Below are 18,463 nucleotides of genomic sequence, written 5' to 3'. Positions count from 1 at the left end.
TTATTTACAATAGCCAAGGTATGGAAGCAGCCTAAGTGTCTATCAATAGATGAATGGATAGTGGAGATGTGTGGCATGTGGGTATCACAGAATATTACTCAGCCATAAAAAAAGTCTTGCCAATTGTGATGATATGGATGGACCTAAAAGTTATTATGCTAACTGAAATAAATCTGAGAAAGACAAATACCATTTTATTTACATGTGGAATCTAAAAAACAAATGAGCATGCCACAAACAGACTCAGAAAACAGAATGGTGGTTGCCAGAGGGATGAGTGTGTGTGTGTGTGGTGGGGGGTGGACAAAATAGGATACAAATTTCCAGTTACAAAATAAATAAATCATTGGAATGTAATGTGCAATATAGAGAATATAGTTAACAATATGGTAACAACTCTGTATGGTAACTGACGGTAGCTAGTTGTATGGTAGTGATCATTTCATAATGTAGTATACAACTGTTGAAGAACTTACTTTATATACCTGAAACCAGTATGATATTATATGTCAAGTACACTTGAATTAAAAAAATTTTTTTCTCTTATCTCCTTTATAATCCATTCCCTTCTCCCCGGCTTTCTGCCTCAACAGTTTTGCCGTTTCTAGGATGTTCTACAAATGGAGTCATATACTACATACTATTTGGAGTCTAGTTTCTTTCAGTTAGTTTAACACATCTGAGATTCATTCATGCTGACGTAGGTGTCAGTAGTTCCTTTCAACTGCTGAGTAGTATTCCATTTTATGGAAGTACCACAACTTGCTCATCGGTTTGCCTCTTGGTAGTTTCCAATTCGGGGAAATTATGAATAAAGCTGCTATAGACATTCGTGGACAGGTTTTTGTGTGGATATATATTTTCATTTCTCTTGGGTAATACCCAGGAATAGGATTGCTACATTATACGGTAAATGCTTATGTTTATTTTTTATTAAAAAACATTTTTTTTTTACATTTATTTATTTTTGAGAAACAGAGTGAGACAAAGCGTGAGCGGGGAAGGGGCAGAGAGAGAAGGAGACACAGAATCTGAAGCAGGCTCCAGGCTCTGAGCAAGCGGTCAGCACAGAGCCTGATGCGGGGCTTGAACCCATGAACTGTGAGATCATGACTTGAGCTGAAGTTGGTGGACCCTCAACTGACTGAGCCACCCAGGTGCCCCTGTAAATGCTTATTTTTTAAAAAAAGAATGCTAAACTTTATTTTTTTATTGAAGTATAATTAACACACATTGTTGTATTAGTTTCAGGTATACAATATAATGAAGCAATTCTACATAATACTCAGTGCTCATCTAGATAAGTGTACTTTTAATCTTCCTCACCTGTTTCAGCCATCCCCTCTTCTACCTCCCCTCTGGCAACCACCATTTTGTTTTCTGTATTAAGAGTCTGGTTTTTGACTCTTTTTTCCTTTGTTCCTTTGTTTTGTTTCTTAAATATGAGTCAAACCACATGGTATTTGTCTTTCTCTGACTGGCTTATTTCACTTAGCATTATACCTTCCGGGTTCATCCATGTTGTTGTAAATGGTAAGTTCTCATTCTTGTTTATGGCTGGAGTAAACTTTTTCAAAGTGGCTGTATTATTTCACATTTTTACTAATATGTATAAGAGTTCCAGTTGTTCTGCACTCTCACCAATACTTAGTATTGTCAGTTAAAAATTTTATCAAAAGAATTTTTTTCCTTTATTTTAGTGGTGCCTAATTGTGGTTTTTAATTTTCATTTCTCTAATGACTAACGATAAGCATCCTTTCATGTGCTCTTTTACCATCCTCCTATCTTTTTTGCTGAAATTTCTGTTCAAATTTCTTAAAATTAATTAAATTTAAGCCATTCAAAATTTTTTTATGTTTATTTTTGAGAGAGAGAGAGAGAGACAGAGCACAAGCAGGGGAGGGACAGAGAGAGAGGGAGACACAGAATCCGAAGCAGGCTCCAGGTTCTGAGCTGTCGGCACAGAGCACGACATGGGCCTCAAACCCGTGAACTGTGAGATCATGACCTAAGCCAAAGTCAGAAGCTTAACTGACTGAGCCACCCAGGCATCCCCTGAATAACAATCTTCTATCATATGCTTTCAAAAGATGGAAATTAAAAAAAAAAAAAATCCCAATGGTTTTCTGACAAGGACAGAAAATGTGAGGTTGGTGTGGAAAGACAGAGGGCTGTGTGACTGTCTGTGCCCACCAGTGGCTAGGCAAAGAGTCTGGTGCTCGCTGGGGTCTGGTTTCTTGTGGAGTAGCACTTAACAGTTCATCTTGGCAGCGTTTTCCTTTTTTTTAAGGTTTATATATTTTTGAGAGAGAAAGACAGGGAGAGAGAGACTCCCAAGCAGGTTCCATGCTGTCAGTGCAGGGCCTGATGTGGGGCTGGATTCCATGAACCGAGCCAATATCAAGAGTTGGGATGCTTAACCAACTGAGCCACTCAGGCGCCCTTGGGCAGCCTGGGTTTGTTTGTTTTGTTTTCTCATTTATATCTGGTGGGCAGCAATTTTACTTTTTTTTTTTTAATTAAAAAAAATTTAATGTTTATTCATTTTTGAGAGAGAGAGAGTCAGAGCATAAGCAGGGGAGAGGCAGAGAGAGAGGGAGACACAGAATCGGAAACAGGCTCCAGGTTCCGAGCCGTCAGCACAGAGCCCGATGTGGGGCTCAAACCCTTGAACCGTGAGATAATGACCTGAGCCAAAGTCGGACGCCCAACCGACTGAGCCACCCAGGCACCCCTTACTTTTTACCTTTAGATCACATGAAAAGCCTGTAACTGTTTTTCAAGTCTAAATTTGAAGCTCCATGAAAGCAGAAATCATAACCACAGCGTAAGGATAGAACTTTATATATAACAGGCATGCAATAAACGCATATGAACTGCCATAATTCTTGGCGCTCTACAAAAACTCAGCTTTGATTTATATTTTCAGCAAGTCGAACTAACATAAGCAAAAGAAATCTTCCACATTAGTGTTATAATGTGTAGCAGCTTTCTTAAGCAAAATGTTTTTCAATTGTCCCATCCTTTTAGTTTTCCCTAGTGCAAACATTGGGTTTTTATTTCAAAATTCCTTACCTGAGCTAGAATTAAGCTAGCAACTCTCTCTAATATAAAGTCATATTATATTAGGGTTGCTCTACTGAGCTGCATAACCCTGCTTCATCTGTTGAGAAAAGGCATATTTTATCAATGGGTCAGATAGAAAATGAAGATATTCAAAACTTGATTATATGTTCCAGTAGTCCTCACTTCTATTTGCATCTTATGCTGTTAGTGAAATTTGGGTGGGTTCTTTTCCTTAATAACACTGATTTCTCAATTTCTCTTATGTGCATGCGATTTTGAAAGGCTTAAATTCCAGACACTGAGACATTATTAAAATTAGGAACCAGTCAGGAATCAACCAGAAGAACTTGAAGCCTGGGCATGGTAATCTGTAGTTCAATCTAAACAGCTCTTAAAGATTCTCCTTTCATAATTCAACACTCCTGACTGTGTACATTAGCTGATTAGACTATGTGAAGGTGGCCACTCTGAGAGGGAACATAGCTAGATTTGGATCCAGCACAGGGGACATCTGGAATGATGAACAGCCAGGAGCCAGGTTTCTAAACAGTCTCGTTTCCTGCATCTTTATCATATTCACACAGCAGTCTGCGCACAGCCTGAGCCCAGGTCTGTCTTTCTCCTAGGAAAGGCTGGAGTCCTTGCATTCCTAATCTACCAATGTGTGCAGCTCTTGCACTTTTAATTTATGAGTGTTTAGGGGGGAACTCTCTGACTTGGGAACATATTGGTTCGGTCTAATGCTTGGAGATTATTAAACTTGGAGCTATGCTCCACTATCAAGTCTACAGATCTTTTATTTAGAAGATATGGTGCTCTAAATGCACAAAGAGCTCCCTGTCACCTTCACATTAAAGCCCCTAGTGCCTGGTAAATGGAATTATATAGCTGTCATCTCCTTTCCCCAAAGTTTTAAGAGTACAATGGGCTCATTTTTTCACACTCCATCCCAGCTTCAGAACTAAGAGACCTACTTTGTATTGATTTAAGGTCTCAGAAATAAATAAACCTGCTTCACTGCTGTGATTCACAACAAATTCATGATACACTATTGCATGATATATTTCAAGCTCTTGCTCTGGCTCTCTTTTTCCTCTGGTGAGTGATGGGGGAGGTGGGAGGTAGTGGGGAGCTGCAAAGCTGACAGCCTGATGGTTATTGGAGATGGCTGCTGACTGCAAATCCAAGAAAAAGACACTGTTGGAGGACTATGGGTTGGGTTTTGTTTTTTTTTTCCTTTTTTTTTTTTTTTTATGGGGGAGCAGAGGTGAGAAGCTAATTTCCTTGGGTTTCAGGCTTGGGCTGGGGAGAAGAAAGGTTAAGGGGAGAAGATAAGGGTAAACAGAATAGGCAAAGCTTCCAGTGAACGCTAATTTGCAAAGACAGAGCTATAAACATTTGTAGAAAGAGAGAAAGGTGAAGAAAATCCAGCGTAAGAAGGTGTAACATAGGAATGACTGGAAAATGAAACAGCTGAACTGCTCCATTTAAGGGATCCTGTTAACAGTCCTAAGAAGGCACTCAGCTTGAGTTTAGGGACAATGTTTTATTAGAGGCAGAAAGTGCAGAGACCCTGCATGGCACAGAATCTGTGAGATAGAGGCATTTCTTCACTCTACAACTCAGGAAGCAGCACAATGCTAGAAGCTGAAACGGATCACTCCAGAAACAGGGTAGAGAGATGACAAAGGGCTACACGTAGAAAGTGAGCCAGAGATTGCTGAGGTGAGAGGTAATAAATTCTAGCATTTTAGATTTGGTTGTGTGCCCTTAGAGCTTTAGAGTATCTCAGTCTACAGTCATCTTCACTGATTCCTGAAATAAGTATTACCTAACTGTGGACCCAATGAGTTTTAACTAAATACAGTTTTACCTAAATACACAGAACCCAAGGGGCACCTGGGCCGCTGTTGGTTAAGCACCAACTTCGGCTCAGGCCATGATCTCATAGTTTGTGAGTTTGAGCCCCAAATTGGGCTTCGTGCTGACAGTATAGAGCCTGCTTGGGAGTCTCTTCTGCCCCTCCCCCACCCTCTCTCAAAATAAATAAGTAAACGTAAAAAAAAAAAAGAATACACAACACCCAAGAACCTCCAACTGTGTACAGGGCCAACAAGTCAGGTGGTGGAGAAGCAGGAGATAATAAGGCTCTCAAAACCTTGCATGACACCTTGCAGCAGACCCCTAACCTACAGAGTACTTCCAACTGGTGTACATTTTAGCTGTTCTCTTATAATTGCTACTTATTTTGCCATTTTGGCTGGCAAGAATGTTATTTCTGAATCCAGTTTCCTTTCTATCTTTGGATAGCATTTTCATCTTTAATCTGTTAAGACAAAGCCAGATTCTGGGGCGCCTGGGTGGCTCAGTCAGTTGAGCGTCCGACTTCGGCTCAGGTCACGATCTCGCGGTTCGTGAGTTCGAGCCCCGCATCGGGCTCTGGGCTGATGGCTCAGAGCCTGGAGCCTACTTCCAATTCTGTGTCTCCCTCTCTCTCTGCCCCTCTCCTGTTCATGCTCTGTCTCTCTCTGTCCCCAAAATAAATAAACATTAAAAAAAAAGAAAAAAAAAAAAGAAAAAAAAAAAAAGACATAGCCAGATTCTGAAAACAAAGTACATGGGAAAGATTTTGGTTCCATTCAATTTCATACAGGTTACACCATAATACTGGCAGTTGCTTTGTTAATTCTGAACACTACTTTTTAAGAGGAATTGGTCTGTACAATCGAACAGGCTGTAGCCAAATGTGAACTTCATACAGATGAAAGGGATTGGCTCATAAAGTACTGAGCTCCCCTTCAGTTGAGGTTTTCAAGCATAACTGAATGAATGTTAGGCAGTAACATGTTACAGAGGAAATTTGAACAATGGTTGAGTGGTTGGACTTTTGAGGATCTTCCACTCCCGATAATTATAATTCTATGGCTACTTGCTGTCATCAATAGTTATCATTAACACCACCACTACCACATCGCATTTATTTTTCTGTAATATGGATAAGAAATGAGATTAAACAAGTTTTTAATTACTATTCTTTACAACCCCTATTCCTAATCTTGTTACAATGTAATAACTTCATATATCACTAACATGTAATCTCACTAGTATATAACACCCTAATATGTAGCAACTATTTTATTTTGTTTATATTTTTACGTTTATTTATTTATTTTGAGAGAGACAGAGACTGTGTGAGTCGGGGAGGGGCAGAGAGAGAGGGAGACAGAGATTCCCAAGCAGACTCCACACTGTCAGCATGGAGCCTGATGCAGAGCTTGAATTCACAAACTGTTAGATCATGACCTGAAATGAAACCAAGATTCAGACACTTAACCAACCGAGCCACCCAGGCGCCCCTGTAGCAACTTTTAGACCCTACCTACCCTCCTCCCCAATCTATTCTCTCTCTGCTCCAGCCTAACATAGTTCCCTGGCTACAAATCAATAGATATAGCATAACAGAATACTAAAAATTCAAGAGAATTTAAGATTAAGAGATCCTCTGGTCTTCACCTTAGGGTGGGAAATGTATTTTATAAAAAGGAAATTGAGGCCCAAACAGAAGAAAGTCCAGTTATTTACCTAGTAAATGCAGGGAGCAGAATGATGAAAAGTTTTTGTTTGCCTTTTTTTAATCTAAAAGTTTTGTTAACTTCAAAAAGTTTGAGCATTTATAATAGGTTGTCAAACATAATAATTCCTGAGTCTGTATTTAATGCCCTAGGCAGGGCCTCAGAGCACTCACTCCATCTAGAAGTTCAGTACTGATACTTGTTTTAGGTTCTCCCAAGTCATTAGTTTCCAAGCCACTGTACCCACACAGGGCTCTCTTAGTCAGAGGCAACTTCTCTAATGGAGCTCTGAAGGGAAATTCTACCCTGCAAGATCTCTAAACCAGACAGCTGGGGATCAGCTGAGGGTAGATCATGACTCACTGATGGAGTCAAACATACCTAGTACAGTTTTCTACCAAACCCGAGGAACATCAAATGAAAAAACAAAATGGGGGCGGGTTTGAAAACTAAGAAGGTGTGGCCATAGCAATCCTTTCTGAGAACTCATTCATAATGCTAAAGCGAGGCTTACTCAGAAAGGAAGCTCAAATGCCCTCTTTAAAAGGAGAGCGATCCCATCTGGAGCTTCCGGAGTACAGGGACTGTCTATTGTGAAAATAGGTAGTTAGGGACTTTTAAAAATGCAAATTGCTGGTCTGATCCTTAGAGTGATTATGGGCTATTGTATCAACAAGTCCTTAGGGACTACTGTAGACAGATGACTGACACATATACTGCCCTATCAGGACCCAATAGGGTGCCTCTGACGTTAATGGCTTTCCAAAGTGCAGTGATTGTCTTTAGATAACATCTATTGGGAAAGTCAATACATGAATGTACTGCCATGGTGAGGACGGACATTTAACATTTTCTTAAAGGAATTTTTGCCTTCAAAGGATCAGAAAGATGTTGTGTTTATATTTCCTTTCCAGGGTCTGGACAATGTGTTGCAATGAGAAAGAACCCTAAATTCAGCTTAGGGAACACTACAACAGTGTCAGTGACTTACCTATATTAACTTATTTAATCCTCATAAGACCTGGTAAATAGGTACTATTATTATCCTCATTTTACAGTTAATACAACTGTGACCCAGAAAAGCTAAGAAAATTGCCCAAGGTCACACAAGCTAGTAGGTGGCAGAACCAGGAATTAAACCCAGGCAATTGGGCTTTAGTGTCCATGCTCTTTAAATTATGTGAAGTTACAATGCTGCCTCACAGCAAGAGCTAAATAATCTCTCCTTTTTTCAAAAAAACATTTATTTACTATTTTTTTAAGTAATCTCTACACCCAATGTGAGGCTCAAACTCATGACCCCAAGACCAAGAGTCACCTGCTCCACTGACTGAGCCAGCCAGGTGCCCCTCTCTTCTTCCCTTCTTGAGTCTCTGTAACTCTTTCATGTTGCATGTCACAAAGTCATGGGTGCATATGGAGAATGTACAGTGCAGGTCCCCAGTCCTACAAGCTTGTGGGAGGAGCTCTGATGTTGCACATAACAGAGTGAGCAACGACTTCACATTTCATATTGCATAAATACATAAAAATGTGTTTGCAAACTGAGATCCAGAGGACTTGCATCCAGTCTCAAAAACAAGATTAGAATTAGGGCCCTACGGACCTAACATATATAGCCCTAGCCACACCATCATATAATTTCTTTTTTCCTGGCAGATTCAGTGGAAACAGGAGCCTGATCTTGGTAAGGGAGATGAGATTATGGCATCCCCCCCCCTCCCTAAAGCACAAGTTTTATCTTTTATTTATTTTTTTAATGTTTACTTATTTTTGAGAGACCAGAGCATGAACAGGAGAGGGGCAAAGAGACAGGGAGACACAGAATCGAAAACAGGCTCCAGGCTCTGAGCTGTCAGCGCAGAGCCCAATGCAGGGCTTGAACTCAAGATCTCGAACTGCAAGATCATGACTTGAGCTGAAGTTGGACACTTAACCGACTGAGCCACCTGGGCACCCCACGCAGAAGCTTTAAAATGTCACATATCAACTCCTGAACGAATCTATAATCCCATTTCTCACAGTCATTGGTACATGCCTTACCTCCACAGACAATTAGGACAGGCTATAAATTGAAAATCGTGATTTCTCTGTGTATACCTCAAGTCTGGGGGATGGAGTGAGGACTAGCTGGCTCTGGTCTACATCAGTGTTACCTTACAACGCTAGGTCCTTCCAGCCTATCCACCACCTAATGTATTAGAGACATTACGTAGAAACAGGAATGGTGGAATAGGGGAAGTAAATCTGAAAGTTACTGGAAATATCCAATGACACCTTGACTCAGAAGTTTATGACTGTACAAACTGTCTCAGCCCCTTAAGGATCTAACTTACCAGTTCCCCAAGCACACTGGTTGCTGCCTTTGGCAGGCTAGCGTGACACTCTTCCAGCAGGTTAGTATCACATCCATCAGTGTGTGCCTGCCTTACCACTCAATGAGGCATTCTGAGAAATCTGCCACCTACAGCCTACAGTTTGTAGAGCTAAGAACCTATGGGGGGCATGAAATAGCAGACCCTTACAAGCTTCTCTTATTTATGTCATCATGCCCATGACATTTGGACAAAAAGGGAAATGACCAGGCCTTGTGGATACTAAGCAGAGGGGACTGAGCTCATCTTTTTTTTTTTTTAAGTTTTTTTATTAAAAAAATTTTTTTTAATGTTTATTTATTTTTGAGAGAGAGAGAGAGACAGAGTGCGAGTGGGTGAGGGGCAGAAAGAGAGGGAGACACAGAACCCAAAGCAGGCTCCAGGCTCTCAGCACAGAGTCCAACACGGGGCTTGAACCCATGAACCGAGTGTGAGATCATGACCTGAGCCGAAGTCATACACCCAACTGACTGAGCCATCCCGGCGCCTCTATTTATTTTTGAGAGAGAGAGAGAGAGAGAGAGAGCGAGCAAGTGGGGTAGAGGTAGAGAGAGAGAGAGAGAGAGAGAGAGAGAGAGAGAGAGAGAGAGGAGAGAGAATCCCAAGCAGGCTCTGCACTGTCAGCGCAGTGCCCGGTGTGGGGCTCGAACTCATGAACTGTGAGTTCATGACCTGAGCTGAAATCAGGAGTCAGACACTTAACCAGTTGAGCTACCCACGCACCCTAGGACTGAGCCCATCTTGAATAAAACTTGAGGACGTGGAAGTTCATGTTCTGATGCAGATTTAGTCTTTGCCAATGGAACCAAGTCACTTTACCTCTTACTGTTGTAGTCTTCCCATCTGTAAAACATCCTTGACACCACTAGCCCACTCCAGAAGGTAGCAAGGGGGCTGGACTGATGTTGATTTTAAGTTTCAAATAGAGTCATCCAGACTGCTTCTAATCACCAGCCCAATGTCTTTTGTTCAAATAGCAAATCTTGTGCGGCACTTGTGAAAACCCAGATACTACACCCCTCCTCAACTTCGTAATATTTTGAATGTTTTACAAATAACTACAGGCAACAGAGAACAAGATAGACAAGGAAAGAGAATATACAAATATTGAGATAACAGGGGGAAAGGGATAAAAATATGAATGCAGGAAGCACTTGGAACAAAAGACACAGTGGCAAAGGACAGTGCCTGTGAATAAAATGTGTAAATGTATAGTAAAACCACTGAAAGTAAAAAACAGGAAACTGCCAGAGCATTTATATTTTATTTGCAGGTTACTACTGTTGGCTACAAAAAGAAATCCTTTACAAAGTAAGAGTCTTTGGAAGCAAAAAGGTAGGAAGGTCTGAATTAACTAATTAAAAACAGGTCGGCTAACGACAGGCAACATCACGTGTGCACTGAGATGGAGTGTAGCCATAAAAGCTTGACACATACATGCAATGTATTAAGTTGGGAATGTGTGTCTCTCCAGCTTCATATCTATTAAAGGAACAAACAATTTACATGTTGCTGTATTACAGAAGTATGATATGTGGTGTGTCAACCCTTTCTCTTCAAATTGAACCATGTTAAGTCAAATCAGTGATGGGGGGGTTGGGGGTGGGGAGGGGAGGAGAAAAGCAGGGAGAAAGAAAGTTTCAAAAAAATCTCTGCCTCAGCAAAAGTTTTCATTAAAATTTTAGACAAATGATCCCTGTGTCCTTCTCCCTTGCTGCCTGGGGCTCCATGCTATTTCTATGCAAATAACAACCTCGTGGTTTATATCTTATTATTTCCACCGGAGCTGCAGCGACATGACCTGAGACGTGTAAGAGGTTGGGGGGGGGTTGGTGGGTGGGAATTGGAGAGGAGAGAGAAAGAGAGAGAAAGAGAGAGGGAGAAAGGGAGAGAGAGATGGAGTGGGTGTTCACTCAAGTGTGAAAAAATATTGTCAGGAGTGAGCGTCAAGAACAAAAAAAAAATTGCAGGGATAACGTGTTTATTTCAGTTCCCCCACCCCCAACCCCCACCCCCCACCCTACCCCCCCTTGCAAACCAGCACCTTTTAAAATTCATTGGGCATCAGGCGATCATGCACAATCCATCTGCTTTCACTTTATCATTTGCATTTCATGCCTCCTGGCTTTTGATGTGCTGATACTTTGATGCAGTCAGGAGACGCGCATTATCATTATTTCAATTTTCAAAGGGGTCAACGGGATCGGCACTTGCACACACAGATTTCTTTTTTCCTACAACCTCTGCACACCCCTCCTTTCCTATTCTTCACCCCAATGTTTAACATAAAGAATGAAGACTCAAAAAGGCGGGGGTCAAATGTTTACAGTCTAAAAGCTTGCATATACCACCTACATTTCCACTTTGCACAGGTACACACATACTCGAGCAAAATAGTCAAGGCTTAAGGAGGTTCTACAGTGTTTTCAGACACACACAAAGACCTTCTCACATATGGATACTCAGGGAGGCACACGGAGAGAAAGAGAGGGATCTGGAAACAAGATACAGACACAAAGAGACAAGAGAGACCAGCACTCACGCAGGAAGAGACACGCACTCAAAGTAACCTGGACACACCCATAAGAGACATTACCACAGAAAGAAAGGCACACAGAGATGTTGAAAGATACTAGTATACACAAAGACGAAACATGCAAAGAGTGAGTCAGAGGGAACAATCTATGCTTGCAGCTTCCGTATAGTTTCCTTTTTCACACTGGATAGGCAAAGGGGCGGATAGGACGTTCTGAATGAATTTGCATGAAATCGGGTGTCTTCCAACAACACGTCTGTGTACTTAAGAGGCACTGACATGAAGACAGTGAAGCAGGCAGAGCAGGATTAGGTAACCTTTATAACTTGATCACTCCCTTCAGCTACAAATGACCATGTCCTTCTGGAAATGAGCATTGTTTGGTAAGTTACAGCTGCAGCTTTCCTTGTCCTTTCCCCTGCAACCACACTTCTCCTTTAACAAGCAGCCCTGCAGGCTAGGAAGAAGGGGAACATAATAAATCTCATCAGAACAATTCAACTAGATTTTAAGAAAAATTCCCTAATGCTTCCTTTATGACACAAATGAAATTCAACTGGCAAGTTTTTAGGCAAAAAACAAAAACCAAACAAACAAAACCCCCAGCAGTAGTAACAATACCTTTGCTTTGTGTATTATTCTTTGTGTATAACATGTTCATAGGGAGAAAATAAGAAAATGTAATGAAATACCCTTCAGAAATTAGCTCTCTGTCCAGGTATGGGAATACTCGTGTCTTTTTTAAATTCCATCTTTACAGATAATCATACCTACAATTCTTTGCGACATTCATCAATATCTCATCCTAAGAAGGTATCCAAAAGAGCAACTTAAAAAAAATTAAGACTCTCAGCAGTTTCTCCCACTGCAATAATCTCCTTCAGTATGGCAGTTCACAATGTCTATTTTTAAGCTACTCTCCTAAAGGGGAGTGGGGTATACAAGTTTGCCATTGTTAGCACAGCTCTTCCCTTCAGCTAGAGGGAAAAGCAAGCCCAGAGAAGGATACAGACCTCTTAAGGAATGCAGAGAGCAAACTGCATCAGACGATTCTCCTCATTTCTGACATCTCCAAAAGCTAATTGGACCAATGGATATATCCACTCTTAAAAAATAAGGTAACAGGACACTTACTTCCTATCCTTCCACTGCAAAGTCAAGGCTTGATAGTTTGCACAAGTCCAGTAAACCCAGTAGTTGATACAATTCAGCGTGCATATAACTCCACAAGATAAATCATCAAATCGTATAAGAGAGAAGAAAAGGGAACTGAAACTGTAATGAGGACCAACACTTTGTGCCAAGTGCTAGGTACTTTTGCTTATGATTTCTCATTTGATCTCCACTGTATCATTTAAGCGTGTAAGTTATTATCCCCCTTTGACAGACAAAGAAAGCTGAGGAGCTGAGAGGTTACATGAGTTGCACAAGGTCAGCCAACCAGTCCCAGACTATTACACATTCCTGGCTCTGGAGAGAAAATAATTTTCCTATGTCTACAGAGAAGTCAGAACTACACTGTCTTTTGTATATTCAGGTATACTTAGATAGTTTTCACTCTTACAAGCGGTGACCTCACCAACCATTTTTTTTTCCTTTGGAAAAGCCCGTGAGCTTGAATTGAAAAGGCACAAGAATTTCTTTTGAAGGGATGATAAATCTCTGTCATACCCTTTCCCAGAAATCCATCCATGCATCCATCTACCCATCTTTCCATTCAATATTTACCAATTATTTCCTCTATATTCACAAATTTCTCAGAACATTAAAATGATATTGTCAACACGTTCAGAAGATGTTTCAGAGACAGCTCCACATCTGGGAATAGATCTCTTCACTTACTCACAGATGAAAGAAAGGGAAGGAGGGTAGAAAAAAAGCATTCAATTAATTCTCTTCCTAGAAAGACACCAGAACATAAGCCCTTCAGAGCAAGAATTCTACATGGATTGTTCATGAACATATCCACAGGTCTTGGAACAGTGCCTGGCACAGAGTAGGTACTCAAAATACTTGTTGAATACAATGAATGAATGAATGAATGATTAGGTAAGCAAGGCAATGGGCAGGAAAGATGAAGATAGAGGGGAATAGATTCAGGGAGGCATGAACTGAAAGGCTTCTCCTCAATCAGAATCTTGAATTAAGAATTCACAATCATCTTCATACAGCTTCACACACTTCTCTCAGACTCTAGAAACTTACTTTGTTGAGAGCTCCAGCTCCGGTCAGAATTAAGTGAGAATTTTCAACCTGGATGGTTCTCTGCCCCAGCCGGACAAGGTAAGCTCCAATCCCAATAGCCCGGCATGTAACCTTAAAAAAGAATAAATTAAAGAGAGAGAGAGAGAGAGAGAAAGAGAGAGAGAGAGAGAGAGAGAGAGAGAGAGAGAGAGAGAAAGAGAGAGACAGAGAGAGAGAGAATAAATTCTACATGTCACAGATTTATGTCCCCTCCCAAGCTGTAAGAACTAAGGCACAAATGTATAAAATCTACATTAATAGAAAAAAAAATTGCTTTTTAGAAAGTTTGCTTGATTAATAACAATGTTAAAAAAGCCCCACAATTTCCTGGTCAAAGAAAAGAAGGTACAGAATTCACTGAATTAGACCAAAGGGGATTAGACACAAAGGTTCATAGGCCGTTTATTTCTCTTATACTTCTTCCCATTTCATAGATGCTTGGCATCTATACTAGAGGTAAGAACAAGAAAAGTAGTTAAGAGAAGAAATTCAAGCTATTAAAATTCTCGTAGAATATTTAGAGGAATAAGAAGTTAAACTAAAGGCTAAAATGAGGTGCTAGGTTTTTCTAGGAAATTCAATTATTTACATTATCATGCACAATTAAAATAGTATTGTAGATAATTTTTAAGAAATGTTCTCATTTGGGACTGAATGGCAGAGATCCGACCAAAAAAACTCCTAGCCACACAGTCAGTTCTCCAAAAATTTCACATTCTGATAAGATTTACCAAGCTGATGGTGATAATCTCATTATAGGCCAATGAGGATTCTCCAGCAATCATTCCAGAGCCTCGAAGGTTCTCTGCTCCAAGTCCCTCTTCCTTCCCAATAATATCAGTTATCTTGTACCTATTGGATATAGCCATGCCAAATTATAAAGGTTAAACACAAGAACAACAATCCACTAAAAGAATAATCACTATTAAAAGGCTGCTAAAAGCATACTGAAAGCTTATTTAATGCCAGGGCTCTATACTCTTCTTATACTTTTCATTCATGTATCTTTCCTTCTTAGCTTGGTGCCTATTTTCTTCTGGAAGCAATATGGTATAGTGGAAAGAGAAAAATCTGGAATTAAGTAGACAGGTTTAAAACCCTGCTCTGACACATATAGCCATGTAACTCTGGACATAATAGTAACTTCTATAAGATGGAGATAATGGTGTCTACCTAAGGGTTGACATGAAAGTTAAATTAAAGGAACAAAGAGAGGGCTTGACACATAGATGGCGCTCTGATTTTAGATGCCCTCTCTTACTTTCTAGAACAAGTTTCTTAAAAGCAGGGCGACTGTATATCTCTCTGTAATCAGCAACAGCCATTAAATCAGTAATTTTTGATACACGTTACAAAGGAATAAAAAAGTCCAGAGGCATAGTGAGAATGCTCAGGCCAATTTCTCAAGTCAAAAAATCCTTTCTCTTTCCAAGACAGGGATGAAGGGCAAGATCAAAACAGTGCACTCCCATTCCTGCTCTTTGTGAATATCAAGTGCATACACAGAGGGATCCTGGCTCTAGTCTTTTGAATAGAGGGGCAAGTAGAATGTGCATGGAAGTGAAATGCTGGCCAAGTTGTCCAGAAACCATCTTGTAGATCCAGTGGGAGCCACTCGTCTGTCTTCTCGGCAGGGGATTAGGAGTGATAGCTGATAATGGGAAGTGGGAGATGGGGAATGGAACTAATAAAAGAGAGGAAAAATATAAAGTTGGAAGCAGAGATGGGCATATATTATTTACAGTTCCGTGTGTACCCAGAAAGCTTGGCACCAGGCATAGTTTTATAAATTGAAATTATAAATATCCCATAGTGGCTCTTAAACTACTTTTTTTCCCCCATATTTCTCTGTTCCCTTCTTTCCTTACTTCTAACCTTCCACCAATTCTTTTGCTTTGCCCTTGCTGTTGGCCTCTGGCTTTGCATTTCTGCTTCTCAGATTCCCTGGCCTTTCTATTTTTAGCCTCTCCCAGGAATTCTCCATTCTTCCTTTTGCTCTGTATCTAGGCTCTAAATTCTAGAGTTATGTTACAGGTAAAGCTAATCTCCCTTAAGGGGTTAATGAGCCACAATAATTGGAGGGAGGGTTAATGTGTCCTTTCCAGAAGGCTCACATGCTATATAGTCACAAACACTCATGGGCATAGTCAGCCGTCCCTGCAAAGCAGATCTTTTCCCTCCTAAGGATTACATATTGCTTCACAGGTATTCATGACTTGTTAAGTGGCATCTTCTCCCTTTGTATTACATGAAAAAGAATACAAATTTCCCATTTTCTGCTCTATGATCTGAGTCTTCTACTATTGAGACTATCATTCCTTAAAGTAGTACCAAATTTTAATGTTATTTGTAATAAAAACCTTTGTATAGTGTAATACATATATAGTGTATACACTTTGTATAGGGTATATATAGATATACAGATAGATAGTATTTTATATATATATAAAATTTTTGATCCTCACAACAATCCAGTGTGATAGGTAATATCCTCTCCATTATTACATATAATAGCAGCCAGGATTTTTGACTGCTTACTATGTACTCAGTGCTGTGCCAACAACTTTACAAATATTAATTTACTTGATCTTCATCTTACAGATGGGGAAACTAAAACTCAGAGAAGAAAAATGACTTGCTTTAACAAAAAAATATGTAAAATCAATAGCTTTCTAAAATATCAGTAATAAAGAGTTAAAAAATATAATGGGGAGGGAGAATCCCAATCAGAATAGCAAGAAAAGATACAAAATAGGGGTGCCTGAGTGGCTCAGTTGGTTAAAGAGACGTCTGACTCTTAATTTTGGCTCAGGTCATGATCCCAGGGTTGTGGGACTGAGCCCCACATTAGGCTCCATGCTGAACCTGGAGCTGCTTAAGATTCTTTCTCTCTCTTCCTCTGTTCCTCTCCCCTGCTCCCACTCTCTCTCTCTAAAATAAAAAAATTAAAAATAAAAAAATAAATTTTAAAAATGCACAATATTTAGGCATAAACATTTTAAAAATGGCAAACTCCATTTTGTACCTACACTGTGCACCACAGTACCTCAGGTGACACAGTCAACTGCCAGGGGCACTGCAGGATATTTTAAATATTTTAGAGAAACACTCTGATATATAATATTTGTTGGATCCCATGTTAACTACCAGCATTACGTGGTTCATTTTTAAACATTACATAATGCTACATTCCTTTTGACAATGTTTTATCTTTGCAATGCTGGGTTTTCACAGTTTCTCTGGAAAAATAAAAACAAAAACAAAAAAACCAAGTCCTACACAAAAATCAATGCAGAACAAGAAACAATGGTGGCTATATCTGAGCTAAATCTAAGTTTTGAGAGTTCATATAGATGCAAATATCCCATTAGTAAGTAACTGTAATTATTTAAAAGTGAAAAAACTTTCAATTTATGTGTATTATATTTTCAAATAACTATTAATTTATTAGAGTATAAATACTTATGAAGTTCTCTGGGTCTGACTACTTAATAAACAGAAATATTAGGTATATCTTTTAGCTCAAAGTTGCTGTGAAAAAATTATTGAAACAGCAAGGGTGTTATGAACCAAGACAGAGTGGGAACTTCCAGCATAACCTATATGAAGAAAACCACAAAATTTTTAAAAATACAGTTGAAAAAAGGAAAACCGTGCCATGTTTTTTCTTGGGAAGAGTTAATAATTATGAAGATGTCAGATTTCCTAAATTAATTAATAAACTTAATGTAACTTGAATCAAAATCATTATGGAAAGTTTTTGGTAATTAAAAACAATGAAACTAATACAAAAAGACAAAAAGAGTCAATAAAATGGGGAAAAATTAAGAATGCGAGGAAATCTGCCCCATTAAAACAGTTAAAATAATGTGGCATTACCTCAAGAATAGCACAAAAAACTGATACAAAGCCTAGTAATTGAATTAAGATTATTATAAAAGTGAGGAAAGTACGAATTACTCAATAATTGGTATTGTAATAGTTGATTAACATTCTGAAAGTACTTGCAGACAGACTGTAAAAATGGTAAACCTCACTAGTATTCAAAAATACCAGTTAAAATAATTATTATTTTTATCCTATTTTATTAATTGACAATAATCAATATTGGCAAGAGTGGAGAAAAATTAAAGGGGAAGAATGCACTGTCATATACTGCTGGTGGAGTACGGATCTTGGGAGGGCAATCTGAAATTATCAAAAATATCTTTAAAATGGACATATCTTTTGACCAGTAATTCTACTTTTTAGATAGGTCAAAGGGAATAATGATAGATATTCCTAAAAGTTTATTTAAAAGAACACTCAGCTGAGGAATATAGTAGTAAAAAGTTGGAATAGTCTGAATGTTCAAAAAAGATAAAATTTATTTTATTATTAAATAAATAAAATTTTATCATAAAATATTATCAAGCCCTTAAACATATTCTCAAATAATATTTTAAGAATATACAAAATTTCCCCAAAATAGTTTTTAGTGAAAAGTGCAAATAACAAAAGAGTTTTTCTATTGTGATTCTGATTATGTAGAACAAAGTCATATATATACAGAAAAGACAGCAAGACTATAGTATACATTAATAACGTTCTTTCTCAGTAGGTTTGTAGCTAATTTTTATTTCTTCATGATTGTTTAGATATTCCAACTTTTCTAAAATGAATAAATATA

General features: G+C 39.1%; 1 protein-coding gene across 13 annotated transcripts in view; it reads right to left on the bottom strand.

Annotated features, from left to right (window-relative positions):
- The window catches only part of ACACA (acetyl-CoA carboxylase alpha), a 281,044-nt gene that overhangs the window by 56,386 nt on the left and 206,195 nt on the right, over positions 1-18,463 (bottom strand). For all 13 annotated transcript variants that reach the window (XM_047831855.1, XM_047831859.1, XM_047831864.1 and 10 more), the window contains 2 exons: positions 14,526-14,646; positions 13,756-13,866 (listed from right to left, as the gene is read on the bottom strand). In XM_047831855.1, the coding sequence (XP_047687811.1) occupies positions 13,756-13,866; positions 14,526-14,646 (232 nt within the window). The remainder of the gene's footprint in view (positions 1-13,755; positions 13,867-14,525; positions 14,647-18,463) is intronic.

Source organism: Prionailurus viverrinus, chromosome E1 (assembly GCF_022837055.1).
Source record: "Prionailurus viverrinus isolate Anna chromosome E1, UM_Priviv_1.0, whole genome shotgun sequence".
Classification (NCBI taxonomy): Eukaryota; Metazoa; Chordata; class Mammalia; order Carnivora; family Felidae; genus Prionailurus; species Prionailurus viverrinus.
This window is presented reverse-complemented; position numbering and strand designations above follow the sequence as displayed.